We start from the raw sequence: 25,173 nt of genomic DNA, 5'->3' as shown, positions 1-25,173 counted from the left end.
CTGTCGTGTTATTTCATTTTTTCAATGTTATGGGCTACTGTCTCTGAAGTGGCAGACTGAAGGAGAACAGAGTGATGGAGCCAGTTCAGAGTTGGGGATTATTAGGAGGCCATGATTGGTAAGGGCCAATGGGAAATTTGGCCAGGACGCCGGGGTTACACCCCTCCTGCTTTCAAGAAACACCCTGGGATTTTTAATGACCACAGAGAGTCAGGACGTTGGTTTTACGTCTCATCGGAAGGGCGGCGCCTTTTTACAGTAGAGTGTCCCCGTCACTGTACTGGGGCATTAGGACCCACACAGACCACAGGGTGAGCGCCCCCTACTGGTCCCTTTAACACATCTCCCAGCAGCAGCCTCAGCTCTCCCAGGAGTCTCCCCTCCAGGTACTGGCCAGGCCCACACCGCTGCGCTCCATTGGGCTGCCAGCTGGGAGCTGCAGGGTGATAAGGCTGCTGGCGGATTGCGGGACGTGCGTCCGAAGCCACACCCCTGCCTGAGGTCGTATCGCTCGTGGCGGATCCAGCCCAGCACGTGGTCGACCCCGTCCATGACTTTCTTGCTCTTGGGCTTGTATTTCTCCGGGTACCCGAGGTTCAGGTTGAAGCAGACCGGCGTGGAGGCCGAGACGAAGTACCGCAGCTTCGAGCGCTCGGAAAACTTCCTCGACCTGGGATCTTCCCGACTGAGCTCTAAGGAGAAACTGCCCCTTTTGACAGCCCTGTACTTTCGCATCTCCAAGGATTCGGGATCCTTGACTCTTTTCACGTTCAGCTTGCGGCCCATCGCTTACGTCTAACAGGGTAACGGACAAGGAAGGAAAACCACCGGCATTAGAAGGCGTGGCAGCAGCTCAGGTTATTGGGAATCCCCCAAGACTAACTGTTCTTGGCACTGAAGTAAGATCATTTTGCAAACAGGATAGGACCACCGTGTCGCTTTTCAATAGTTTTGGGTGCAACATTCATGCCTATGTGGGGCAAATACAATCTTCAGAAGAATTTGGCACTTATTCGCCAACCCGTTGTGTGAGATTTAGTTTGGCAACTTTGATATCTGTCGAGCCGAGTTGCGCTCTTTAGGTATTTTGTTAAACAAACTAATTGACAAAAATCTCAAGTTACAGACAAAAATAAACTTTATTCCTGATGTACGGTTTAGCAGATCTGGAACAGAATTTAAAAAGAATTTCGATATCTACAAGACTGAGGAATCTTAGATTCTTCAGATTCATTAACTCATTTTCAATCCCAAAAGCTGTGAAACAATATACATCATATTGCATAGGACAGTAAAGAAACAAGTAGACAAGTTACACATTTTAATATACTATCCTAATTATATAAAAAGATTTAATCCCTTACCCACCCCAATAATTAAAATCCAATTCCTACCAAACACCTTTTTTCATGCAACACGAGTTAAGTTCTGTTCACCCTTTTCAAACTATCTGCGTCACAGGCAGAGCAGAATCGAAACTGTGCAGTTTCGGGGTACAAAGATAAAAGGAGAAATCACCCACATCTAGAATACTCACTTCACACAATAGTTGGAACCAGCGAGCTGCAGAAAAACACAGGCAGCTCCACATCACAAATGTACCATCCAGGAACAGCTGGGCTTGGTATCTTAAGGTACAATTGCAGTAAGTACTGCAGGCCCTGAGGCCACATTAACAGTATTGAAAAAGATTGAAAACTTAATTAAATTAAGTTATAGATATACATTTTGACTTGTGATGAATGGATAATTAAAAAATTCTCTTTAATTTTAAATGAGTGGGCACACTTGCCTTTTAATGACGATTTTGCATGCTGAATTAGAACTGGTCACCCACAGAAGTGTCCAGTTTGAACATTCAAGCATCGTTTGTTATTAATTTGTAAGAGGGATGAATACATTTGCAAGTCCCCGTATCTGAACGTACATACACCCAATTTGATCAAATTTCACACTTGAACATGCTTACCTTACTCGTCGTCTCTCCTGTGACATATTTCGAACAAAATGCAATTTCAGGGATGAAACGGTTAAGAAGCTGTGATATGACGTGACCGTCACTAAGTTTCAGTTTTTAAGAATCGAAAGTGAAAAACGAGAGCAGTCTGCTGTCCAGCTTTTGTCATTGGATGCAGCCCTGTCCTGGCTAGCTGATTTAGACATTACGTTTCAAACAATTTACAAGATCTACTACAGAATTCTGGAATTATTTAATGCATTGATTTATCTTAGGCTGCTGGTACCAGGGCTGAACAGGTATGACTGGCTTATCAAGCTGCAGCTCAGAGCCAATTGTTAACATGACAGAGAGCAGCCAAAAATCGCCAAAACCCTCGCAAGTGAAAGCTGCATCTGTCGTGATCACCTGCTTCTAATCCAAAACAACACCGTGCTCCACAGCCCCCACTGACGAGAAAAATCCAAACAAGTGTCATGTTTTCGTTTATATGATTTAGACCAGGGGTGCCCAACCAGTCGATCGATCGCAAGAAAGTGTGACAAAAAATAAACGGGCTATTTGACTATTTTCTTTTTTCAATAACCTTCAATAAAAGTGAGTTACAGAAAAGAAAAATGGAAAAATTAAAATCTCATCAAGCAGCAGTCGGTTTTCACAAGGCCTAATACAAGAGGGAAAGCGGCAATCGTCTCATCGCTCCGTGTGAGCCACGTCCAGGCTCAACACAAGTCATTCAGGGATCGAGAAGTCATAAAAAAAGCGTTTGCCGAGGCTGCTGACTTGCTGTCTGACTGAGACTGAGAGATTTAAAAAACAGACATTTTTGGTGAGGTTCCGACAGCTGTTGCCTGAAATCAAAGAGTTTCTCAAGATGCCCAAACATGATGAATATGCCCAAATACAGGATGACCAGTGGCTTCTGGATTTAGCCTTCCTCACAGACTTGAATGTCATTTGTCATTTAATTGCTGTCATTTTAGTGATGGGTATCGTTATTGTACCAATGTGCCCACAGTCTGTTTTTCCTATATAAGAGCTTCAGATTCACACTGGTAGATTGCCTTGGACTGGCAAATGAAAAGGTAGATCTTACATTAAAAGGTTGGGCACTCCTGATTTAGACATTAAGTTTCTAACACTTTACACAATATAGTACAGAAATCTGGATTTATTTAATGCACTGACTTATCTTTGGTTTAACCCAGGCCTGTACCTGAACTACACATCCTATGATAACACAGAGCCTCGTCTCATCAGCGCTGAAACAACTGCGAATCCGGGCTCGTATTTCACGGAGACTGGAAAAGGGAGACGTTGCTGTTGCGAGACTTATGGACGAAGGCCGCCTCTCACTCTCAATGCGCGATTCGCGCTGAAATCGGTTTATTTCAGTCCTGGCGACACGCACTCCGGGCAGCGAGTACTTGCACGAGGAGTCGGGATCGAGAACAGTGGCGCGCTCTCTGCCAGCCTGAGCCAGGAGGAAAGGGGCAGGGTCACTCCTCCGTGCCCAGCCAAGGACAATGCCAGTTGTGCTGTGCCGCCAGGGAAACCATGGTCACAGCTGGCTACCGGCACACCCTAGATCCGAATCAGCACTGAGGCCTTGAGAACGTGACCCTGTATGGATGCCTCTCCCAGCCAGTCAGGGCCTGAGGGTTCACTGATTTGAATATCCCGCGAGACGGACTCGACGCCGAACAGCAGCTCTCCTTTCTGTACCTGCGTCTCTCTGCCTCTTCCCTCCTGTTCAGCTTGACCCTCCACTCACAGTTCCCACCAGGTCCCGGGGGAAACCAAAGCGCTTCCGTGTCTTTACTTCCCTGTCTGAGTGCCGCTCAAGATTTCCTTGGCTGTACTGTTCTCCAGTGGGATCCGGCTGGATTCCTTAGAGCCATCGGGCCCTCAGTGGGGAAAACTACAGCGCTCAGCTGCGGTGGGCCTACAGGAGGTCCGTGTTTGTCATTTCCTTCACATACCAGTCCGGCAGGAAGCTGTACTCAGAGTCCCTGTGAACGGAGTAGGTGACATCTCGGTAAGGTTCCCAGGAGAACAGGTACACCACCCTAAGGCACAGGAAAGACAACCATGAGCATTAAAGCCACCACGCGCTGCCTTCCTGAACCACCACATCAGAACATCAGTCTTATTAGATGGCTGCAGAGAAAAACATTTGCAGTAGTAACAGTCAGTCTATGTGTAACCTTGCCATCCTGAAACCTTTTTATCTGGAGATCCGCTCCGGATTTTTCCAGCTGTGGCTGCCACCTACATACAGTAGCAGAAACAAACCCATAAAATCTCGCAATGATACAATAATAAGCCAACCCAGCTGCTCCTAGGGCTGTGGGGAGTGTGGAACAAGCTGCCCGGCCATGCGGTCAAGGTCAACGTCCAGGCCTCTTTCAGGAACCGGGCTGGATGAGGTCCTTGAACCAATTAACTACCATCTATCAGACGAGCTTGATGGGCAGACCGGCTTTTCTCTTGTGTGACCTTTAATACTAAATGGACTGGGCAGGGACTCCCCAGGACCGTGGCCCTGGTGACCCCTGACCTCGATGCTGACAGTCCACACTCCCGACCTCACCTGGGGTCGTCCTCTGCAACCACAGTCTTGACGAAGGACAGGAAGTCGCAGCAGAAATTCATACAAACTGTTGGCTTCCAGCAGTTCGGCTCACTCTACAGAAGGGGGGGGGGGAGAGAAACAATCGATTTTTACGTCACAACCCCCCGGGCCAGTGTTTCTCCAACATAAACACACTTTCAAACAGCAATGTCGCAAGTAAGCATGATAAGTAAATGGGTAACGAGCTCACCTAACGTAAAAAGAGTCAAAAGAGCTGGAACAAAACCAAAACCAGCTGTAGATAAACCAAGGAAACACCCAAATACAAAAAGTGTGACACTCTCTCACTGGATCAAAGGGTACAAAAACTGTAAACAGCTCCTATATCCTTTCATCCACTGACTGAGTGTTACACTATTTCCTTAAAGACTTACTACAGACCAATGACACTCAATATAAAAGGAAACACACTCTACGAGATCCAAAGGTGAGGGCCCGCAGCGCCTACCTTGATGAGCTGGGAGATCTTAGAGGTGTGAAACGTTTCCACGGAGACGACGACACCATTATCGTCGCGGAATCCAGCGACAATTCTTGGGACAGCCGGGAGGAAGGACTGAGCCCACCACTTCAACAGCTTGAACCTGAACCAGGAATCAAGAGGCATCACAAGGCAGCAGAAAGAAAAACAGTGACTGGGATTAAATATATGCACCTTGCCGACGTGCCAGTGCTGTGTGAGGACTGTGTATCCAGTACAGCATGCTTAAAACTATTCTGGTGCAGTGGAGGCTGAACTGTACCACACCTGTTTATACCCATTATGCTTTGCACACTAGACAAAAATCAAAAGGCTTGAGATTTTATAATAAATGCTTAACTGAGCCTTCAGGACATATTACCAGACATCATCTTGTAAGCAGGCCCTGCTGAACTGTGTCTCTAATAATAAAATAACACTACTACTAATAATAATTCCTTACACTTATGTAAAGTAGCGTTTTTCTGGACACTCCGCTCAAAGCGCTGTACATGTAATGGGGATCCCCTCCACCACCACCAGTGTGCAGCCCCACCTGGATGATGTGCCAGTACACTCCCCACACACCAGCTCTCAGTGGGGAGGAGAGCAGAGTGATGAAGCCAGTTCAGAGATGGGGATTATTAGGAGGCCAGGATCAGAAAAGGCCAGAGGAAAATGTGGCCAGGACACTGGGGTAACACCCCTACTCTTTTTTGAGAAGTGCCTAAGATTTTTAATGACCACAGAAAGTCAGATCCTTGGTCAAGACAGCGCCTTTTTTTTTTTTTTACATATAGTGTCCCCATCACTATACTGGGGCATTAGGACCCACAGAGACTGCAGGGTGAGCGCCCCCTACCGGTTCCACTCACACCTCTTCCAGCAGCAGCCTTAGGCTTCCCAGGAGGTCTCCCTGTTACTGGCCAGGCTCACACCTGCGGCGCTTCACTGGGCTGCCGGCTGGGAACTGCAGAGCGATACAGCTTTGAGCTCGTCCAAGAATGACACTTCTCTGACTAAACAGCTCCCAGCAGGGAAGGCGGTTTCCGTTCTGCCTGTAACTCCTGGCTCTATCAGCGCGACGTGCAAGACGCGATACTGAACTACAGACGGTACAGAGCTCCAGACCAGCCCTCCTCAGGAAGACAAATAACAGGCCCCTCGGTTTTCTTCCGCACCTGTGGAAGTTGCTGCGCTGTTTCGGGGTGCAGATCTCGGCGGAGGTCTTCAGCTCTATGTAACAGCCCGGGGCGGGGGGCGAGAGGGGGCTCTCGTCCCGACAGTCCACCTCTCCGGAGAAGAGCAGCCTGTGGCCGGCCAGCCGCGTCCGGACGACGGTGCAGTAGGCCTCGTTGGTGTTCACCACCCCGCGGGGGGCAGGCCTGCCCCCGGGCTTGTCTGCAACATGGGGGCAAGAGGGCAAGAGGCTAGGGAGGCAGAGCCGAGGGCACGCTGGCTGCAGGGGGACTGTGTACTGCATAACGTTTGACTGGAGCACCGCACCGTGGGCTCTGGCTGAAATCGAATGTGGCGCGGGACACCAGCCTCGAGCTGTGATCCTTGCGTCTCACAGAGCTTGCCAGGGCAGAAAGCACAGAAAAAAAGGATCAGGAAGTGACAGGAGCTCGCAGACTTGGGATCGCACCGCGACACCGGTCCCGTTTCCCACAGGGAGACCCATCCTCCAAGTCAGCATTCATGCCACACAGAAAAAGAACAAAAACGAGGCCTGTCAGGCCTGGGTGCTTGGCTGAGGATAGGCAGCGGTGCCGTTTTGGGTTTCGGGACAGCAGGAGTTAGGTCTTGCAGCTCTCCCACGGGCCTGCCTACCTGCGCAGCAGTACTGCTCGAACCTGTAGCCCCAGAACATCATCTCCTCGTGCCTCTCCGTGCGGCTCTCGCGGCTCTGGCGCGCGGCCTCCGTCTCCACCTCGCTCACGTAGAGCGTGCCGCTGAGCTGCGACACCGCCAGCAGCCAGCCCTCCCTCGTCTCGTACGGCGTGGTGAGCAGCTTGGTCAGGTGACCGCGCCACGTGACGAAGTCCACGTCCAGCCTGCTGGCGCCGGCAGAACCGCAACCCCAGAAGGAGAGGAATGACACCGCCGTTAACCCCTCGCCTCCGGCTGGCCTTCACCCTGGAGCTCTTTCATTGAACCAACACAGTTCAATTTACACCTCTGATTGGCTTCATCTAGAGGTGAATAATTGAACTGAGAGCTCAGATGGAACAGAGACCAGCAGGTGCGGGAGACCCCGTGTTAAGCTGTTTTATTATGTCACATTATTTCATTTAAGTGACTTGACTGGTTTCTGAGATCACTGGGAAGGCAGTGTTAAAAAAAACACTTGTCTTTAAACCAAGGTATGCAGCTTTGGGCTTCTGCTGGGAAAAGCACAGTATTAAAAGGAATGACTCCATCCTCAACAGTCTGCAAGACACACAAGCATGACCCATGTGAGGGTCCCAGGTCTGGTCCTGGAGGAACACACGCTTGCTGACTGTTGTTCCAAGAGAGCTCTGTCACACAAACTGAACACGCAATTCACTTCATGAGAGCGTTCGCACTGTTCGGCTGCTTTCAGCTCTTCGATCTTTTGGAAGTGACCTTTTACCTACGGTGCTGCAGAAGCAACATACACACTTGTGATTGAGGGGGAAAAAAAACTTGGCAAATATTCCACTCAAGCAACTTACTGCTTTTATTCAATTCAGGCTGCAATGAGGTGATTAGGTTGGGCTGGAATGAATCCCAGCAGGCATGTGGGCCACCAGGACTAGGATAGGGAACTCCTGATGCTCCTGCTATTGGGTTGCTGGGGTTTGGAATCTGCATTAATTTCTCACAAGGTCAAGAAACGAGTGCTGTTAACTACCTCAGCGGCAGCCTCCAGTACACCAGTCCTGGAGTATCTGCCCCTAGTGATGTGCAAGAGCAGCAGAATTCACCCCTCCCCGTCATACCCCTGCTCTTCATGTACTTGCAACAGGAAGCGCAGCTCGCTTTGACAGAGGGGCGGGAAACATGCAAAAGCACAGCGTGCTCAGGCGTCCGGCCAGCCCTACCTATTGAAAGCAGGCGACGCCGTGCCACCTTGGTCCGGGGTCCCCCGGAGCTTCGATCTGTTCGCCAGGATCCACCGGAGAAGGTGATCCAGTCCCTCTTTAACGGCCTCGTCCCTCTTCACGTAGCGGTCCCGGTAGCCGTCTCTCAGGTCGAAGTTGGGGCAGCGCTCCGGCTGCACGTAATACCTCAGCTGCCTGGCGTCGCTGAAAAACCTGCGCTTGGCGTCCAGGGAGAAATGCCCCACCTCCACCGGCTGCTTGTACAGCGGGAAGTCTCTGTCGTACAGCTGCCTCCGCACGCTCAGCACCCGGGGAGGAGGGGAGCCGGGGGAGCTTCTCTCTCCGCGGCTGGAACTGCCTCTCTTGCTGTCCTCGCCGCCCCCGCTCCTCTCTTCCCTGCTGCGCTTGTGCTCAGACCGGACACCGGCTGACCCCCGGTGGCCACACGGGCTGTGGCGACGGTCCATCGTCTTCTGCTTCGATCCCAAAAAAAAAAAACAAGCTACATATTAACACGTATTTTTTTTCCCCGCAAGGCTTTAACTTTGAATAAACGTATCTCCTGTCATGCCTTTGCGGCTAAAAGACCTGTAGCCTGTTTCCTATCGGCACACGAACCTGCTGGTTTCGATTCTTTTCTGCTGCGGTGACAAAGTGTAAAATCTCCAGGCTCGCCCACATTCAGATCGCATGCCAGGAGCTTCCTTGCGCACGTTAGAGAGGGACTAACAAGTAGAGCAACGTTCACTCGCCAACGTCCGTAAATTCCAATAGTTAATCATCTGTAGGAGCGTTTCATTGTTGTCCCACTACGTACACACATTACGCACTGTTATAAGACAGCTATATTATCACTCCTGCGACCCCCATCTCTTACATGTTCAAATCATTATAACCTGATCCACGAACGCAATGGCGCAATTCAATTCTTTGCAAGAGAAAACAGACATTACAAAAACATACATGGATACTCCCAGGCACCCAAAGCAGTCACACCAGGTGTACAGTTCAATGTAGAATGTGAAAAAGGAATTGCAGTACCTTATTTTAAATTCAGCAACTGAGCCGCCATACCTGCGTACACAGTGTTCAAATGGCGGCTTTGTTCTACGTCATTGTCCTGCGACGAAACATTGCGTCACAACCAGTCGACACAGAGTGCCCAGCTGGCAAAGAAATAACTTTTTTTTTGTAGTTTTGGAATAGTGGTTGTTTTTGTTGTGTTATTGAAAGATAAAATTAGACATTACCCTCTGATATTTGGCTTTAGGTTGCTGACGGTTAGTTTACTGAATTGATCTGGGATTTAAATTACCAGGTTTATGTTTATAAACCGATTTCGATAACTAACTTCCTCCCAAGAAAATAAACCGATTTCACCTCAAGCGTAGGCGTCTTGTATGGAGTCCTGGCTTCTGCACCACCGTTTTGAATAAAACAGTTCTAATGTATACGTTTTTACTCCAGTCCAGGAACCCCTTCATTATTGGAATAAGTAAATTACAGGTTATGCACTGATGTATCTCTGCGTAAAATAAGTGAGCACAAGACTTCCTCGACCTGATTGCGGTGCATTAATAAAGGCGAGCATCGGAGAGGTTGTCGATATTGATGTGTCCGTTCCGCAGCGATGAACAGAAAAAGGACATTGATATCGGACACCTTCAGAGCTAAGAAGAGGAGATCCGAGACAGAGCGTGGACTACAAGAAAATGGCAAAACGTCAATATCCCAAGGTATTGAATTACGAATTATTTCAATTTTATTAGTCTGAGCTTTTTTTAACTTTTTTTTAAACTTTTTTTTAAAAGACTTTATGGTTGCCAAATGATACTCTTTTGTACCATGACTGAATAATTAAATCCAGTAAATTATTTCTTTCTGAAACAGAAGTGACAAATGACACAAGTTTGATAAAACAAAATGACAGAGAGTGCAAAATGATGGATAGTTATTGGACTAGCCCTTTATACTCCAGACCCCAGGTAACTCCGTTTTGGGGACTTTTCTGCAACAGTTCAGCTTTCTCTTTCCTAGACTGCAGATTTCCATTGCAACTTCCTTATAGAAGTTGTGATCACATTGTCAGTGCTTCTTAGATTTGTAGATGGGGATAGAAAGGCTTGTAGGTGTTTTAAATTGGCTTGTGTGAGTGGTGACAAACTGAAAACAAAGCTATATTACATTATTTTGCCAAGATTAAGTGGGATCCTATCAGCTCCTTGATTGTGTTATTCCAGCTGCAGAGGGACCTCTGGACATTATGGCAGCCCTGGAGAACTTGATGTCTCTGTTTCCTCGAAAGCTGTTTAATGACACCCTGCCGCCCATAGTGATGAAACACCAGCTCTACAGTATTCATAGAGACAGGACACTTGTGGACCGGCAGCTGGTAACACTTCCCTCACTCAAAAGAGACTTCTAAGAATAAAAGAAATGTGATTTGTAAGAACTAAAAAAAACAGGGTAGTATTTTGTCAGAGGAAAGTTGTGTTTGTACTTTTTCTTCAGATATTGTGATGTGATATCATTCTAACGAGCCTGGATATATGCAATAGTTGATTCTTGCTACGCCAAGATACCCTGGCAGGTAAAAGCTTGCTGGAAGTGCAGGTGAGTTTAGGATAGATCAGAGTCCAGAAAGCTCTCTCTTCCAGCATTATAGCATAAACGTTTCATGGTTTGATGTCGTGGAAAGGTGCCGAAGAAGGTAAAGTTTAATTTCTGCCTTCTTGAGAGCATGTTTTCTGAGCCTCAATACTGACATCAGAATTTTCTTTGCAGCTGCACCTTCATGACCTGTTTTTCTATTCTTTCTGGTTTATCCCTCCGTTCTCCCAGAGTGAACTGAAGGACCAGGGGAAACTGCTGATGTTCCAGCTCGGCTTCGACTCGGACACGGCTGCGGTGGTCTTTGCGGACGAATACAAAGCCAAAGTGCTTGCGGGAGAAGCCGGGAGGGAGACGTCTGGGACCGTGGAGAGGTTCCTCGAGAACGTGCTGCCCGTGTGCTCTGACCTGAGTTTCAACAAAGAGAAGATGCTCAAGGAGTTCCTCTTCACAGACCAGGAGATCACGTACGAGACGGCCTTACACTCATCTCTCTTCCCTCATTCCCTTTAGCGAGCTGGCAGTTTTTGTACAGCATTTGCTGGTTGTTGTAAGGTGCTTTTTGTTTTATAGGTAGTGTGGTATAGTGGTTAGCATTGTTGCCTCTCGGCAACAGGGCTCTGGGTTCAATTCTTGGGATGCTGTCTGCCTGGAGTTTGTACGTGCGTCCCGTGATCATGTGGGTGTCCTCTGGGTGCTGTTTTCTTCCGGCAGTCCAAAGACATGCTGATAGGTTAATTGACTTCTGGGAAAATTGTCCCTGGTGTGAGTGATTGTGTGCGTGTGTGTCTGTGTGTTTGTGTTTGCCCTGCGATGGACAGGCATCCCGTCCAGAGTGTATCCCACCTTGTGCTCTTTGCTTGCAGGATGGGCTCTGGCTCCGCCGCCCCCCCGAACTGGATCAAGCAGTTAGAAGATAGATGGATGAGGGGGGTATGGTTCGGGTTTCAGACCTCTTTCACTTGTCATACCTTTTTTTTTAAAAAAAAACAGACAACTTGTGAAGGCTGGAGTCCTGACGGTCCGAGACGCAGGAAGCTGGTGGCTGTCCATCCCCAACACTGGCCGCTTCACCAAGTATTTCCTTCAAGGTGGGTGAAGACAGGGCAGCACCGCTGTACCCTCTTGGGGAGAAGGGTGTTGCGGTGCAGGTGTAACTCATTCTTAGAAGCGTGCTCAGAACACTGTAAGAATGATCTAAACTACGCAAGCTCACTACAGCAGAGATCAAGTGAGATGTCCCTGCTTTGTAAAGCCGATGTCCTTGGGTGGCTTCCACAGGTCGCAAAGCTGTGCTTGGCATGATTAAAAAATCCAGGTACGGCGAAGTCCTGCAGTCCAGCCTGGAGAACAGGAAGGTCACCTCCCAGGTGAAGTTTGGGATTCAGTACCACATCCATGACATCATCGGCGCAGAGCTGGTGGAATGGTAAGACAGCGGTGGACTGACGGCATGAAAAAACATTTATGCTCAATAACCTGTCATATAATGGGAAATGTTGGTCTTTAATCTTGAAGTAATTATACCCTATTCCTCCCCTCCAGCATACCTACTACATCAGGAACGTTACTCCGGTTTGCAGACACGTGAAAACCACGTTCCCTTAATGGAGACACAAACGCATCCTGTTTCACATCCATCTGGGAAGAGGCAGAGGACATGGTTGTCTGTTTGAATTAATTTGGTACTGCACAGAGTTAATTATGTAACCTTATGTGTATGTCTTATCTAAATTTGATTATGATTTAAATGCTGCTTAAATAAAAGTGATGGACTGTATGCTTCGCACTGTCTCCATCCTGACTGCATCTCTGCATGCTGCACAGCCCATGCGTTCTCCTCCTCGGCAAGACCAACACCTTTCTTTGCTCATCTTCAGACAGTTGGACGGCATGGGTTAGGTATGGAAAAGCCAACTCGGAAAGTGCTCTTCAGAGAGTGCCGATTCCAATCACTGCAGCGGAATAGGAAAAATACCAACATTGCCTGTTAATCCTAGATAGAGCCTTATGTTATTGGGCAAACAAAATAACACTGAAACTTAATGGAACGTGAAATAAAACTTTGTTACAAACTAAAACCGTTTGCAACACTAGGAAAAGGTGCCCGTGGCTGTCAGAGCTTTCACTCTAGAGGATAGCGAAGACCAAGCCGTTTCAAATTCAGACTGAGCTGCCAGCACCCACCGCCAGAAGACAATACTCTTCCTCAAGAGACATCAAAAACACATACATGAGAAGTGTCATTATGAAAAAATGACAAATGTTTTTTTACCATCAAGAGTAATGACTGTTGAGTGTTTTTGGCCATTAGTACCGCAGATGTTCGGGTTAGCTCACGCCAATAGCCTCCACGACATCATCCCACGATTTCCAGGTTAAGTTAATTGGTCTCTGGCTCCTATTGGTCTAAGAACAGATTGAGCTGTTATGTATTTCAACACTGATTTAAAAAAAAAAATACTTAATTGCTGCTGCTGCTGCAGTCTCCCCATCGCAGAGGCAGTGTCTGTCACGGGGGTGAGTGTTCAAATCACACTGAAGCGGTTTTAGGAGGTGAGAGGATAGACTTTCTTGAGTGGGTTTTTTTTTTTGTTTGTTGGTGGTTTTAATATCAATTTCTGTGCTGCTGTTGGCCTTCAGATGGCAAGCAGGGGAGGTCTTGGGGCATGGGAAGGGGTTTCAACATGGACAGTGTATGGTTACATCAGTGCCATGATCCTGTTTCAAGTGCCCCATTTCTGGCAAGGTAAACCCTGTACTTTTCCATAATGGGCATGAAAGAGAAACGGCTGCAGTATTTGCCATCGCTGCCATCTGTGCAGAACAGTCCGGGACTGGAGCCAAGGTTGAGAAGTGTTCCTGGGAGCTCCAGTTCAGTGTAGTCTCTGTAGGGTCCCGATTGGCTCATCCTTGATGCCAGTGGGGGCGGTGCTTCCCGTTTCCTCCCCTCTAGGTCTTGAAAAGTGCTCCTGAGTGGTCAGTGGCGATGAATGATGGAAGGGAGCGAGTCACCATGATGCTCGACCAAGCCGAGCAAAATGGCTACAGGCTGAGCAGTGTGGTGGGCAGCCTGGTCATCCGAGCGTACCACACCGCAGTGGGGCTTCAGGTCTGGTGCCCATTTTCTCCACTTCCTGCCTCCTGGCAGCTACTGGCGTGCGTGTTCTACTTCTCTTTAGAGACCCTAAACAAAGCCTCTGTACCCGACAGATCTCCAGCTCATGACTGACCTGTGGAGCGCGTCACTTTCCATCCATGTGGTCATGATTTGTGTGCTTTGGAAGACTCCCCACCCTGTGGGCTTAATGTGCTGCATATGACTGAGGATATAATGAGCATGTAAGCCCATGTGGCACATAAGGAAACATTTCATACAATTAGACTAGTAGTCATTCCTGGGTCACTGGGAGTTAAGAGCAATAAAGGGAATTAAAATCAGTTTGCAAAACAACCTTTATTGCTGCACCAAGATTACAGTGGCAATAAGTCTTAACTTCTGCAAGTCCAATAGGCAGGGGTGTTAAGTTTCAAACCTAAGGAGAACAGAAATTAGAATTATTTTTCAGGAAACCAGAAGCGCAAGTCCGCTTTTCATGATTGAAATACACAAAGCCAATTGTCAGGACTCTTACCAGTTCAGTGGAGAGCATTCTGAACAGTTACTGGTCCTGGCAAGCTCATTAACACCTCACTCACAAAGGGGGAGGACTGATCCCTCAGACCTACACAGGGAGAAGTGTTTAGAGTTGCTCTGCAAGATGGACAGTGCTTGTCCATCACCCCACAGAAAAGCCTCACCTCGTCTCCTCCTCCCTTGAAATCCACTGGGGCAGCTCCTGGAGCACAAGGCAGAGTCCGGCCTCTGGGAGGCACAGATCAAGGTGCTGCAGTGGAAGTACACCTGCAGAGGAACAGGGAGAGTCAGGCGGGTCCAGACAGCTCTCCAGTGTCCAGTCCAACAGCCCTTCTCAAAGCCTACCGAGTCCGTCAACTGGTTGCCCTCGGAGACAAAGGTGAACATCTTCACCTCAAACCTCCTGTAGTGGTTTAGGAACTGGACAGTCGGGAAGCGAGACATGGGGTGCTGCACAGTCTTGTAGTTGTCCTCCTCATACTCACAGCTGGAAGACAGGTGGCCTGTGAGACACTGGATGATGGGTAGAGGAGTTTTGGTCATTGTAGGATTTCTCACCCATCCACAATGACGTCCCAGCGAGGAGCAGTGCTGGGATCAGGGGACGCAGTAGCCCAGCAGTCATTCAGAGCCAGCTTGATGTTGGGATCCTGTCTGTTGAGCACCTGCACCTCCAGGTACAGTGGCTCCTGCAGGTATTTCAGGATGGGGTAGTCCTGGGTGCCATAGGGCCTGCTGTACTGAACATCTACAATACAGGAAACCAGGAGCATTGAAACCAGCCCAGTACGAGCAGCCTCACAGACAGCTCTGTGACTGCAGTATACCTGGATAGGCAAGAAGCACCACCTGAATCTCTCCCTGCTCCAGAACAGGAGGAGGTGGGGCTTTGGTATTCATCTGGATGGTTAGCAAGGGATCAGCACTGCCATTGAAGTAGCACACCACTGTCAACCTGCAAGAGAGGACTGTGAGCAGAGCTGATGGATCCACTTTCAGGAAGTAACGGAAGAGACCACATACAGGTTTGTAAATGTCCACAAACTGCACATTACATTCTCCAGTCAATAGAATGAACAATCTGTAGGAGCCTTGCTCTGCCAAACAGAATTTCACTTGTTTGGCTTAATCAAGACCTTTAAAGTGGATGCAAATATACTTACTGCAGTATATTTCTATATACCTGTAGGCATTCAATTTCTACTTATGAAAGAGGGATATGTACAATTTCAAAAGGCATCACATTTTATATTAGTTGTAGCAATGTTTATACACCTATTCCCAACTTTAGATGTTTCACAAAGTTGGTCAGGACAACGCATGTATAGCATAATTTACATTTCCAAACGGAGGGCCCCTATTTGTAGAAAGGTGGGATGGTTCCCCTTGCCCCCCCAAGAAATGCAGGAATAATAAAGCCTCAGAATTTATTAGTACACTGGTGTCTTAACCTTCTCCTGGAGGGTCAGTGTTGGCAGGTTTGAATTTCAACTCCACTCTTAAGACAATAATCAGCTGGTTATGCCCATCTCCCAGGTCTTCAGGCACTACATCTTTAAAAGAGACCTTAATTACCTGCAGACACACTGGCAGGACCAGGTTTGAACATGCCTGTACTCAGATGAGTGAACACTATAAAGGGGAGTTACTTGGTCATTCGTGTTAGTAAACCACAAACAATGGTCCTTTAGGCCACATGTTTAAAACAAGGTCCACAAACCCCATATGGGAAAGCAGACTTGCCTGAATTCAGCATCTCTTGTGATTCCCCCTTGAATTCTCTTCACAGCAACAATCTCATTTTCATAAACGAGTTGGCCATTCAGCATCTGCAGAACAGCGACAAGTTGAAGTGCTACAGTGCAAGACGGGAGGAACAGCAGGTCAGTCGAGAGCAGGACTCCACCTTGACCGTGGTCCCACAGCTGTCCAGGGGGATGCGATACTGGAGGCCCCCCGCAGACACACCGGCCGGCCTGCAGGAGGGATCCCTCAGCTGGACAGTGGACAGGTTCAGCACAGGAACGGTGGATCCCGCCGATACGTCTACATCCATGTAGCCATCCTTGCACAGCGGCACTGCAGAGAAGAGCACAGGAGTGGCCAAGAGAGTGTAGAGAGTACAAACAAGCAACAACTGTAGGATTTGCTTAGAGGAGAAAATACCCATGTTGCACTGGCAGACAGGTTCAATAGTCATAGAGAACTCTGCTCCCCTCACATCAAAAGTCATCTTAGTTTCTGGCAAGGCATTCTGCCTGGAAGATGCATTGTGGACATCCTCACAGTACTGCAAGAGGAAGACAAGATTTCACTTCAACGTCTTTAGATCTCACATTCATCTCGCACTAGCATTGACCAAACATTGGATTTAAAAAAAAAAATCCAAACCGAGTGGAAGGATGTGGATCTCTCTTGTGTAACAGCTGTTGTCTTACCTTCTCCTCCACCAGGGGGCTCGAGAACAAGACTGAAATCCGAGTCTCATCAAAACCTTGCTGGATTTCCAGATCGGGGTAGTGCCGGGAGGGCAGATAGGTCCGTGTTCCGACAGTCATGCGGACAAGGCTGCCAGTGAACTTCGGGATGTGGATGACCAGTTCGGTCTTGCTGCACACCACCGGATCTGCAGTTGGAGGCGCAAGAAGCGGTCTGCCATCACCTGCATGGCATGATGGGACTTTTGATATGTCGGCTAGAAAGCGAGAACAAGATGCTTACCGGGCACACAGATCATTACGACGTGGATTAAAATCGCCACGCTCGAAAGGTCATTCTTCAGCTGGAGATCTGCCAGGTAGAGGGACTGCGTTTTCAAGGGCTTCTGGTGAGAAAACTACAGAGTCAGAATTCTAGTCCACCAGCCAAAGAAAGCAGAAACGACAAACACCACTGGCCTCAAAGATCTGAAGTCCCTTCGCAGTGAAGTAGGCTCTGATCACCAGCTTGCCATCCACTTTTCTCAGTTCGTAGCCATTTTCACTGGCCTGGTCAAGAGCCATAGAGATTTGCTCCCCCCCGTCATTCACCACAAAAGACCACTGAGGTCCCTTCATCATGGCCTGAAAGAAAACAGCCCCACCCAGCCAGTTTGAAAACACACAAAGATGGTGAAGAAAATCAAGGAGAGGAGATGTTTTAGTACACCAGTGATTCCAGGAGATCAACATAATGCTTTGTGAATTAAATATCCAACACAGACCCATGAAGATCTGCAGAAAGGATGGTTTATCGGTAATAAGCTGAACTTACTCTGCCAAAGTCTGGAAATATTTGAGGAACCAAAGCCTGTGGAAAGGCAAAAAAAAAGTCAAGTTTGCAAAGACAAGAAGCATTTTAGTGGCTCTGTTCTTTTATCGAGTCTGTACCTCCATGTATGTTTTCCCACAGTTGGTATTGTCCACTTCTATAGGTATGACGGACCCGGGGCCTAAAGACCAACGAGACCGTGAATACAAACGGCAGTTCACACGCTTCAGTAAAAAAAACGAAAGCCGTTTGCTCAGAAGCCTTTACCCGTTTGAGCACTGGCCAAGACGTACATAGCCATAAGGCGAAGAATCAACGACGACGAAGGCGATAACATATCACACCACCTTCACAAAAACAAACAAAAAAAAAAGAATTTAATACCACGTAACAAAAAAAATTTATAAAGTGTGCTCGGGTGAAAACGCTTACCCCATTGAAACTGTTTGTCTTAACCACCTCCACGCCTAAAAAATAAAAGCACGAAAAAAGTCTTATAACCAAGCCACCGGTAGGCTGATGTATATATAGCGTGTCACAAGTTACTTTATTTTCCCCACGGGCCAATGAGACGCGCAAAGCAATCACATCGTGATAGATACTGCGTGTAGCCAACCAGCTCACTGTCGGCTGCACAGAGTTTATTCCTAAATCGCGAACGACCGTGAATCCGTTCCAGTTGATCCCAAATCGGGGATATTCTCACGCGTTTTCTTCCTGTGCTGCTTCAGCGCCAGATTAAAAACAGGAGAGCGGATGACCATCCGAGAACAAAATAATAATTATTTTCCATATTACTGAAGTGCTTAATTTCGTTATTGACAATATTACCGAAATGCAGACAATTTGCAATTAGTAATCAATTATTGCGTTATGGTTTGCAGTTATACAGTAGTATGTGCGCTAAAATTGTGTCGGAGTTGAGCCATACTTTCATAAACCAACAAATGTTTCACGCGCTTAACATACCAAAATGATTTCAAAGAGCAAAGTAACTATAATATCAATCGACACATCGAAGTACTTTATAGGTCGCGTCAACGACCACACCTGTATTCCGGACCCCCGACGCCAGGCTTGCCTGATTGAAGTGCTCCTCCCACCTGTGATCAGCGCATTATTGAGCGCAGGAGGCGGCGGTGGCCGCACCTGTTGGAGACCAGCTATTTAAGCCGCAGTGGATGCCTACAAGGCTATCTAGTTGTTCTTGGAGAAACAGTTAGAGTTGGTGTTGGACTTGAGTAGCCTTTCTCTTTCCTGGAATATCTCTATCAAGCATAGGCCATGGGGTAAATAAGGCTAGTTTTTTTTATCACTCTTTTAAGGCTCTGTCTATGCCTCTTACTTGATGATGATCTTTCTGCAGGTGGTTCTTCAGTATCCCGTGTCTAATGGTGTGGCTGTTGAGGTTCTTCAGTGAGTCCTTCTGTTCTGTGCTGCAGGAAGGTAAGAAATGTGTTGATTGTCTTAAGTCTTATTGCAGATCAACTTGATGTTTCTAAGCTCTTATTTCTTATTCTAGGGGGTGTTCTATGTGGAGATGAGGGGATGACTCTTTATCTGCCTTCTGAAGCCAGAGAAGGTGCTAAACTACTGACAACAGGTAATGGAATATGCTGGTTTTTGTCCCTGAACCTCAAGTAGCCTCTTCATGAAGCTGTACTGACTAGGAGGTCACTTGAACTTTTTCTCAGATGGCTTTGGTGTTCATGTGATTGATAAAGACTACGCGGAGAAGTGTCACTACACTCTGGGAGATGATGGCCAGTACTTCTATGCTGCCTATAAGGCCTGTGAAGTGAAGGCAGAGGTGAGTTACTTAAATGAGCACTCCTGTGTCCAGGAGACCTGGTGGGTTAATGATCACTCTTGTTTCAGAATGGCAGCTTCTCCCTGGCTGTGCAGCTCAACTATACTTCTGAGGGGGCTCCTGCAGGCGAAACCTACATGATGGTGTGTGAGCAGCCCCAGTCAGATAATGTTCCTGGAATCCAAGTAGGAGCCACTAAATGCACACAAACTGGAATGGAGGTAAAAAGCCAACTGTGCTTCAGCTGTCTAGTTAAGAGCCTTTGCTATTAAGACTTGGAAAGTTGTATTGCCTTGCTGCATTTTCCTTCATGTTTCTTCTAGAATAGACTCGATCCAAACTTCTGGGTCTTCTACCCCAGCCTGGCTCTGGAATGATACTCCTGCTGCTGGAGTGCTTTCATTGGGTGAACCTATGATCTAAAAGGGTGCTGTTTAAAACCACAGCACTACCCTAACTTGCCATTTGGCTTGTATATGGCAACAAGTGATGCCAAATGCCATGGATGACTAATCCCAAGTCAAAAGCTCCCCCTTGGGGTAGTACAATGGTTATCCTTGCTGGGTCCTGGGTTCAATTTCTGGGATGCGGAGTTTCTCAGTGTTAATGGATTTCCTCCTCCAGTCTGAAGATGCCCTAGTAATATATTTGGTTTCTTGGGGAGGGAATTGCTCCTAGTGTGCATGATATGTGATCTGGTGCTGCATGACTCAGTTTGGGGGGGGGGGAGTCGGCAGGGGTTGCCCAGCATTTGGCCACTGAGAGCTGAGATAATAGCTTGAACTCAACTTGGAACCTCCTTGCATTTTCAGGAGGCTGCAGAAAAGACCATAGCAGCTTCACTATAGCCCCTTCCTCTCCCACAGGTACCTATCATGCAAACTCTTCCGCCCCTTGATGAGGTAAGTCTTTTTTTCTTTCCCCTTTTTGATTGGAAAGGCTCTTGGCCTAAGTGCTCTCTGTCCTGGTAGCCTTCTGTAGCTTCAGTGTGGTCCGTGTCCATTGCTGGAAGCTGGCCCATGACCCTGGCCGCTGCCATGCAGAAAGGCTACTCCTTCACGAACGTCCGGGGCAACATGATCATTGGTGCTTCATTCACCGCTGATGCAATCCAGGTGTTTGGGGTAAGTGGAGATTGCATTGCAACATGGGTCAAAGTGCCCAGTGTGAACTCCATGTTGACTTGTTTCCTATAACGTCCGTTCCAGCTGGGTGCACCTGAGAGGAGACTCTATCTTGCACGTCTCACCTTGATCTACACGCCTGGCTTTAGAATTAACATATTGATGATCTGTGTGCCTGGTGAGTTTGTTTTTTTTTTTTTTTGGTGTGGGGGAGGTGAATGCAAAGGTCAATGACAAAACCATTCTTCTGTCCTTTAGATCCAGTCACTTGTGATGCCACCAGCATGAACATCTCTGTCCCTAAATTCTCTGGTACTTTTTTGGGTATGGCCATTGGAACAGCCTGGTACACCTCATCTAGAGCAGTCCCTGATATTTCCATCTCGACAAAAGGTGCTTTACAAATAACGGTGTCGAGACGTCTCTCTGTAGTTGGTACCAAGGTAGGTAGCCAAAGCTTCTGCTGGAATGATATGCCTCCAGCATGAATGAATGCACACCTGGCACTCTCCTCCCTTTGTAGCGCTGTGGCCCAGATGGGTCTGGCATACAGTCCTTCCTGCCAGAGACCAGCCTCTCCTTCAATATGGGGGGAAAACCAGTCACGATGTTGCTCAATCCTACATGCCCCTGTCGGAACACCACAGGAGGTAAAGAATCCCTTCTCTCGCAGGGATTGTGCTCCAGTCCCAAATGCCTCCTTGTAAAGGCTGCTCTTTCAACTTCTGTACTTTGGACTCTTCTCATTTAGGCCCTACGGCATTATGCATAGGTGGCAAAATGAACTTTGAAGTCCTCAGCACTATTACTGTGCCTCCCTTGGACCTGTCTACTGTGAGGCTGAGGGATTCCTCATGTGGGCCAACTTCCTCCTCTGCAGGCCGCCTTGTGTACAGCATCCCTCTCCTGAGCTGTGGCACAACCCTAACAGTAAGGGGATCTCCACTCTATTGTCTTCCCCAATTCCAGACTAGTCCATGTTGCTGAACTGGATGGTGATGGCACCTCTTCTGCTTTCAGGTGGTAGGTGGCAAACTCATTTATGAAAATGAGGTCCGCTCCCTGCTGAGAGATCGGACTATGGGTATAATCACGAGAGACAGTGAATTCAAGTAAGTTCTATGAGGTATTAACCTACACCCACCCCGTCTACCCGTCCATCTCATGCCAAGGGTTTTTATTCCAGGCTGACCCTGAGGTGCTACTACAATGGAAGTGTTGACACATCATTGGGTGTCAATGTGAATACAAAGGCCCCACCTCTGCCTGTGCGAGAACAAGGCAACATTGTTGTGGTTCTTCTTGCTTATCCAGGTAAATGTTTCAATTTCCCCTTTAGCAGATTAGAGGGGAAGATCTAGCTGGAAGGTCAGTAGTGCAGAGTTTTACTAACATCTCTCCTAGATGTTCAGTACAGCAGGCCCTATGGCACCCGGGACTACCCCATCCTGAAATACCTGCAGGAGCCAGTGTACCTGGAGGTGCAGGTGCTCAACAGACAGGACCCCAACATCAAGCTGGCTCTGAATGACTGCTGGGCTACTGCGTCCCCTGATCCCAGCACTGCTCCTCGCTGGGACATCATTGTGGATGGGTGAGAAATCCTACAATGACCAAAACTCCTCTACCCATCATCCAGTGTCTCACAGGCTGCCTGTCTTCCAGCTGTGAGTATGAGGAGGACAACTACAAGACTGTGCAGCACCCCATGTCTCGCTTCCCGACTGTCCAGTTCCCAAACCACTACAGGAGGTTTGAGGTGAAGATGTTCACCTTTGTCTCCGAGGGCCACCAGCTGACGGACTCGGTAGGCTTTGAGAAGGGCTGTTGGACTGGACACTGGAGAGCTGTCTGGACCCCCCTGACTCCCCCTATTCCTCTGCAGGTGTACTTCCACTGCAGCACCTTGATCTGTGCCTCCCAGAGGCCGGACTCTGCCTTGTGCTCCAGAAGCTGCCCCAGTGGATTTCAAGGGAGGAGGAGACGAGGTGAGGCTCTTCTGTGGGGTGATGGAAACCCAGCATCTGCCCCTCAACGTGACTTTTAAACTGGTTTGTCTCCCTATAGGCCTGAACAGGGTTCCCTCTCAATACATTACTACACCCCCAGTAACCAGTTTGCCAGGAGCTGTAGCTGTTCAGAAGACTCTCCACTAGACTGGTAAGATCCTGAATTTATTACATTTCCCTAATCAAGTTTTCAATCTTCCTTTTCTAGGCTTATAAAGGTTTTTTTTTGCTTCACTTTCAGAAGGTAGTGATTGCTTCAGAATAAGAGTTGGATGTATCGGCTTCCTTTACTTTGTGGCAAAGTTCAAGTCTTACAGTAGCCCTAACTAAAGGACTGTCTCAGACTAATGTATTCCCTGAACTTTACAAGATCTCAAACTGTCCGGTTGTCTTGCAATGTGGAGGCTATAAAAACTTAATGTGACATTGCTTAAATCGACAATTGCCTTGGTCTCTTGTTACCACATTTAGATGTGTTTTTTTTTTTTTCCCCTCACTGTAGGTTGAATCCAGCAGTGCCTTTGTCTCAACTGAAGTTGAATGCTCTTGCAATTGCTGAAATACTTATTGTTTTGGAATAATAAATTGAGGGAAAAATCATTCTTTGGTCTCTTTCTTTAAACACCATCTTGATCCTGTTTAAAGGTTCTTGGCATTTCAAGCATGGCAGGAGCTGGACAGATCAGCATAAGAGCTGAGTTACAATGGGGTCTCTGTAGTTTCCTAGATGGAAATACCCATCTGCATTTTAAGTGTATTGCAATATGGCTTCTTGGTCACCTTTTGATAGAAACTAGAGGTTGCTAGAACTTCTCTTCTCTAAAAGTTTGGTGATGAGTCCACACTTAAATGGCAGCAGGACTGTAAGTTATCCAGAAGGGCATTGGATTGTCTGCTAAACTGCACTATCTCCATTTTTAGATGTAGAATTGATTGTGGCATAGGGGGCATCATTGCAACTTGCCTAACCCCAGGTGAGCTCAGTACAGCATGTCTCCCCTGTACAAGATAAGCTATAGGTTAGGACTTGGTCTTCCTTCCTGGGCCACAAGAAGGCCTTTCCCTTCCTTTTGAAATGGCCGATGCTAAATACAGCTGCTGGAGATGCTAAAGAAATCTTTGCCTGGGTCTGAGTTTTCCTGCTCTTTTACATGGGCTCAGAGTGAGGTTTTATTCATGCGGAATGTTTGTCCTGCTTTTGTCTAGGACAAGAGTTTTTTACACTGTGTGTCTAAGTTATGCCATTAGATTACTTCTAGTGTTAATGCTGCCCAGAAGGGAAAGTTTTTGTCTTCATGCCCCTTTGGGTAAGGGCTAAATTAACTGCTCCCTGCACTTACTTAATTGCCTTCCACAGTGTAGTGCTGGTTATGTGCAACACAGTGTGCTCCACTTCCCTGGGTATGGGATCAGAAGTGACTGTTCCAGTCCAACTCTCCTTCAGTTTTCAATCATTTGCACCAAGAGCCTGTATCTTCATCTCCATGTCATTTGCATGTCTGCTTTTTCTCTGTATCCAGTTCTGTAGGTAGTTTTTCTTTAAAGATCTCTAGTGAAGCCAAACCACCAATCCAGGCAAGGTCCTCATTATACAGTGAGTGACAAAACTTGCACTACAGGGTGGCCTTAATCAGTTTAATTTACTCTCCAATCACTCTGTTGCATCTATTGCCTATACTGTAAGTACTCATCTAAAAATTCCCTTTTAGTGCAGGAGCTGAACAGCTGTTGCAGCCCAAACTACATGTGACCAAAACATCCCATTAGGTATATGGTCTACCCTCTACTTATCTTTTACCAGGAGTTAAGCTGATCTGGTTTCTGGGATGCAAGAGAAATTTTAAAGGGAGAGAGTGAGATCTGACCATTTCTACACTCCAGGTCAAAAGCAGGAGAGGAAACTACCGGCAAGTGCATTTAACCCTGAGAACCAGTGGCCTTATTTTACACATTATAGCAAGCTGCCCAGACAACTGGTCAAAGGTCCCCTGATCTCTTTCATGCAGCAGCTGCACAAAAGTCTGAGGTCAGTAAGGTACTAGTGTACAAATGTTGCTTCCTCTCATTTGTGACCATTATGCTAAGTGTACATTTCTGGGGCTTTGCCTTCTGCATTTAAGAGGCAATAGCCTGACCTTACATTTAATGGAGCCCATGACAGCTTAATTGCTTTCACACTACAGCTCAAACTCATACAACCCCCTTACTGGCCCATCCAGCTTTTCAATTTGGTTTTAATGGTAATGGGTTTAGTTTTTGAACAGTTTGACATTTTATGCTCAAGACACTACACAAAGTAAGTTTGCTCATGGTTAAGCCATACAGTAAAAAACAACTTCCACTCCTTTTGTCATCATAGCAGCTGGATACCTTTAGTTTTATTCAGATAGTTAAGAATGAGAACTCCTTCTGTGCATATTACACTAGACAATGAACAAGAATATTTGCTATACCTTATTCAACACAGGTGCTTTTGGAATAATTGCTTACAACTATATATACACTTTTCTGGACACCCCACTCAAAGCTTACTGTACAGGTAATCCCCTTCACCACCACTAGTGTGCAGCCCCACCTGGATGATGTGACAGCAGCCAGTGTGCACCAGTATGCT

At 47.3% G+C, this 25,173-nt stretch overlaps 4 protein-coding genes across 10 annotated transcripts; 2 read left to right on the top strand and 2 right to left on the bottom strand.

Annotated features, from left to right (window-relative positions):
- Positions 1 to 1,115: 1,115 nt before the first annotated feature.
- On the bottom strand, positions 1,116 to 9,244 carry dxo (decapping exoribonuclease). 7 transcript variants are annotated; one of them, XM_015360538.2, is made up of 7 exons: positions 9,162 to 9,244; positions 8,121 to 8,596; positions 6,886 to 7,112; positions 6,234 to 6,453; positions 5,041 to 5,176; positions 4,551 to 4,645; positions 1,116 to 4,026 (listed from the first exon to the last, which is right to left on the bottom strand). In XM_015360538.2, the coding sequence occupies exons 2-7, from the start codon at positions 8,585 to 8,587 to the stop codon at positions 3,903 to 3,905; spliced, it is 1,269 nt and encodes a 422-aa protein (XP_015216024.2). In that variant the 5' UTR covers positions 8,588 to 8,596; positions 9,162 to 9,244; the 3' UTR covers positions 1,116 to 3,902. The 7 variants fall into 7 exon arrangements, with proteins under 7 accessions (XP_015216024.2, XP_015216025.2, XP_015216027.2 ...); XM_015360539.2 differs by having other exon boundaries at positions 8,121 to 8,593; positions 9,162 to 9,242; XM_015360541.2 differs by lacking the exon at positions 9,162 to 9,244 and adding an exon at positions 9,084 to 9,157 and having other exon boundaries at positions 8,121 to 8,593.
- Positions 9,245 to 9,254: 10 nt separating this feature from the next.
- Positions 9,255 to 12,515, top strand: LOC102694889 (inactive serine/threonine-protein kinase 19). Its single transcript, XM_015360542.2, has 6 exons — positions 9,255 to 9,856; positions 10,361 to 10,512; positions 10,962 to 11,197; positions 11,724 to 11,821; positions 12,012 to 12,159; positions 12,276 to 12,515. The coding sequence occupies exons 1-6, from the start codon at positions 9,751 to 9,753 to the stop codon at positions 12,319 to 12,321; spliced, it is 786 nt and encodes a 261-aa protein (XP_015216028.1). The 5' UTR covers positions 9,255 to 9,750; the 3' UTR covers positions 12,322 to 12,515.
- A 1,653-nt stretch (positions 12,516 to 14,168) lies between these two features.
- Positions 14,169 to 18,150, bottom strand: LOC107078991 (zona pellucida sperm-binding protein 2-like). The gene is made up of 16 exons (XM_015360103.2): positions 18,049 to 18,150; positions 17,884 to 17,963; positions 17,736 to 17,797; positions 17,620 to 17,655; positions 17,265 to 17,429; positions 17,089 to 17,191; positions 16,806 to 16,993; positions 16,534 to 16,657; positions 16,274 to 16,446; positions 16,111 to 16,196; positions 15,195 to 15,322; positions 14,926 to 15,115; positions 14,713 to 14,854; positions 14,532 to 14,634; positions 14,366 to 14,455; positions 14,169 to 14,266 (listed from the first exon to the last, which is right to left on the bottom strand). The coding sequence occupies exons 1-15, from the start codon at positions 18,051 to 18,053 to the stop codon at positions 14,370 to 14,372; spliced, it is 1,671 nt and encodes a 556-aa protein (XP_015215589.2). The 5' UTR covers positions 18,054 to 18,150; the 3' UTR covers positions 14,169 to 14,266; positions 14,366 to 14,369.
- Positions 18,151 to 18,797: 647 nt separating this feature from the next.
- On the top strand, positions 18,798 to 23,159 carry LOC102688060 (zona pellucida sperm-binding protein 2-like). Its single transcript, XM_015360102.2, has 18 exons — positions 18,798 to 18,905; positions 18,983 to 19,062; positions 19,139 to 19,219; positions 19,311 to 19,426; positions 19,495 to 19,647; positions 20,293 to 20,328; positions 20,398 to 20,550; positions 20,635 to 20,728; positions 20,809 to 20,993; positions 21,074 to 21,200; positions 21,302 to 21,480; positions 21,571 to 21,662; positions 21,737 to 21,864; positions 21,955 to 22,144; positions 22,216 to 22,357; positions 22,436 to 22,538; positions 22,618 to 22,710; positions 23,062 to 23,159. Exons 1-17 carry the CDS (start codon positions 18,901 to 18,903, stop codon positions 22,704 to 22,706), a joined length of 1,953 nt encoding a protein of 650 aa, XP_015215588.2. The 5' UTR covers positions 18,798 to 18,900; the 3' UTR covers positions 22,707 to 22,710; positions 23,062 to 23,159.
- The last annotated feature ends 2,014 nt before the right edge of the window (positions 23,160 to 25,173 follow it).

The sequence above is a fragment of the Lepisosteus oculatus genome, chromosome 19 (assembly GCF_040954835.1).
Source record: "Lepisosteus oculatus isolate fLepOcu1 chromosome 19, fLepOcu1.hap2, whole genome shotgun sequence".
Classification (NCBI taxonomy): domain Eukaryota; kingdom Metazoa; phylum Chordata; class Actinopteri; order Semionotiformes; family Lepisosteidae; genus Lepisosteus; species Lepisosteus oculatus.
This window is presented reverse-complemented; position numbering and strand designations above follow the sequence as displayed.

Coding starts and splice junctions, on each gene's coding strand:
- dxo (XM_015360535.2), bottom strand. CDS start 8,801: ATGTGGGCGAGCCTGGAGATTTTACACTTTGTCACCGCAGCAGAAAAG. Junction 4,646..5,040: donor AGATCTCCCAGCTCATCAAG/GTAGGCGCTGCG, acceptor CCCCTTCTGTAG/AGTGAGCCGAACTGCTGGAA. Junction 4,027..4,550: donor GTTGCAGAGGACGACCCCAG/GTGAGGTCGGGA, acceptor CCTGTGCCTTAG/GGTGGTGTACCTGTTCTCCT.
- LOC102694889 (XM_015360542.2), top strand. CDS start 9,751: ATGAACAGAAAAAGGACATTGATATCGGACACCTTCAGAGCTAAGAAG. Junction 11,822..12,011: donor CACCAAGTATTTCCTTCAAG/GTGGGTGAAGAC, acceptor TGGCTTCCACAG/GTCGCAAAGCTGTGCTTGGC. Junction 12,160..12,275: donor GGCGCAGAGCTGGTGGAATG/GTAAGACAGCGG, acceptor CCTCCCCTCCAG/CATACCTACTACATCAGGAA.
- LOC107078991 (XM_015360103.2), bottom strand. Junction 16,658..16,805: donor GCCCCCTGGTGGAGGAGAAG/GTAAGACAACAG, acceptor TTCCTCTTGCAG/TACTGTGAGGATGTCCACAA. Junction 15,116..15,194: donor GGTGCTTCTTGCCTATCCAG/GTATACTGCAGT, acceptor CCTGTATTGTAG/ATGTTCAGTACAGCAGGCCC.
- LOC102688060 (XM_015360102.2), top strand. Junction 21,201..21,301: donor CTGTCGGAACACCACAGGAG/GTAAAGAATCCC, acceptor CTTCTCATTTAG/GCCCTACGGCATTATGCATA. Junction 21,663..21,736: donor ACGAGAGACAGTGAATTCAA/GTAAGTTCTATG, acceptor TTTTTATTCCAG/GCTGACCCTGAGGTGCTACT.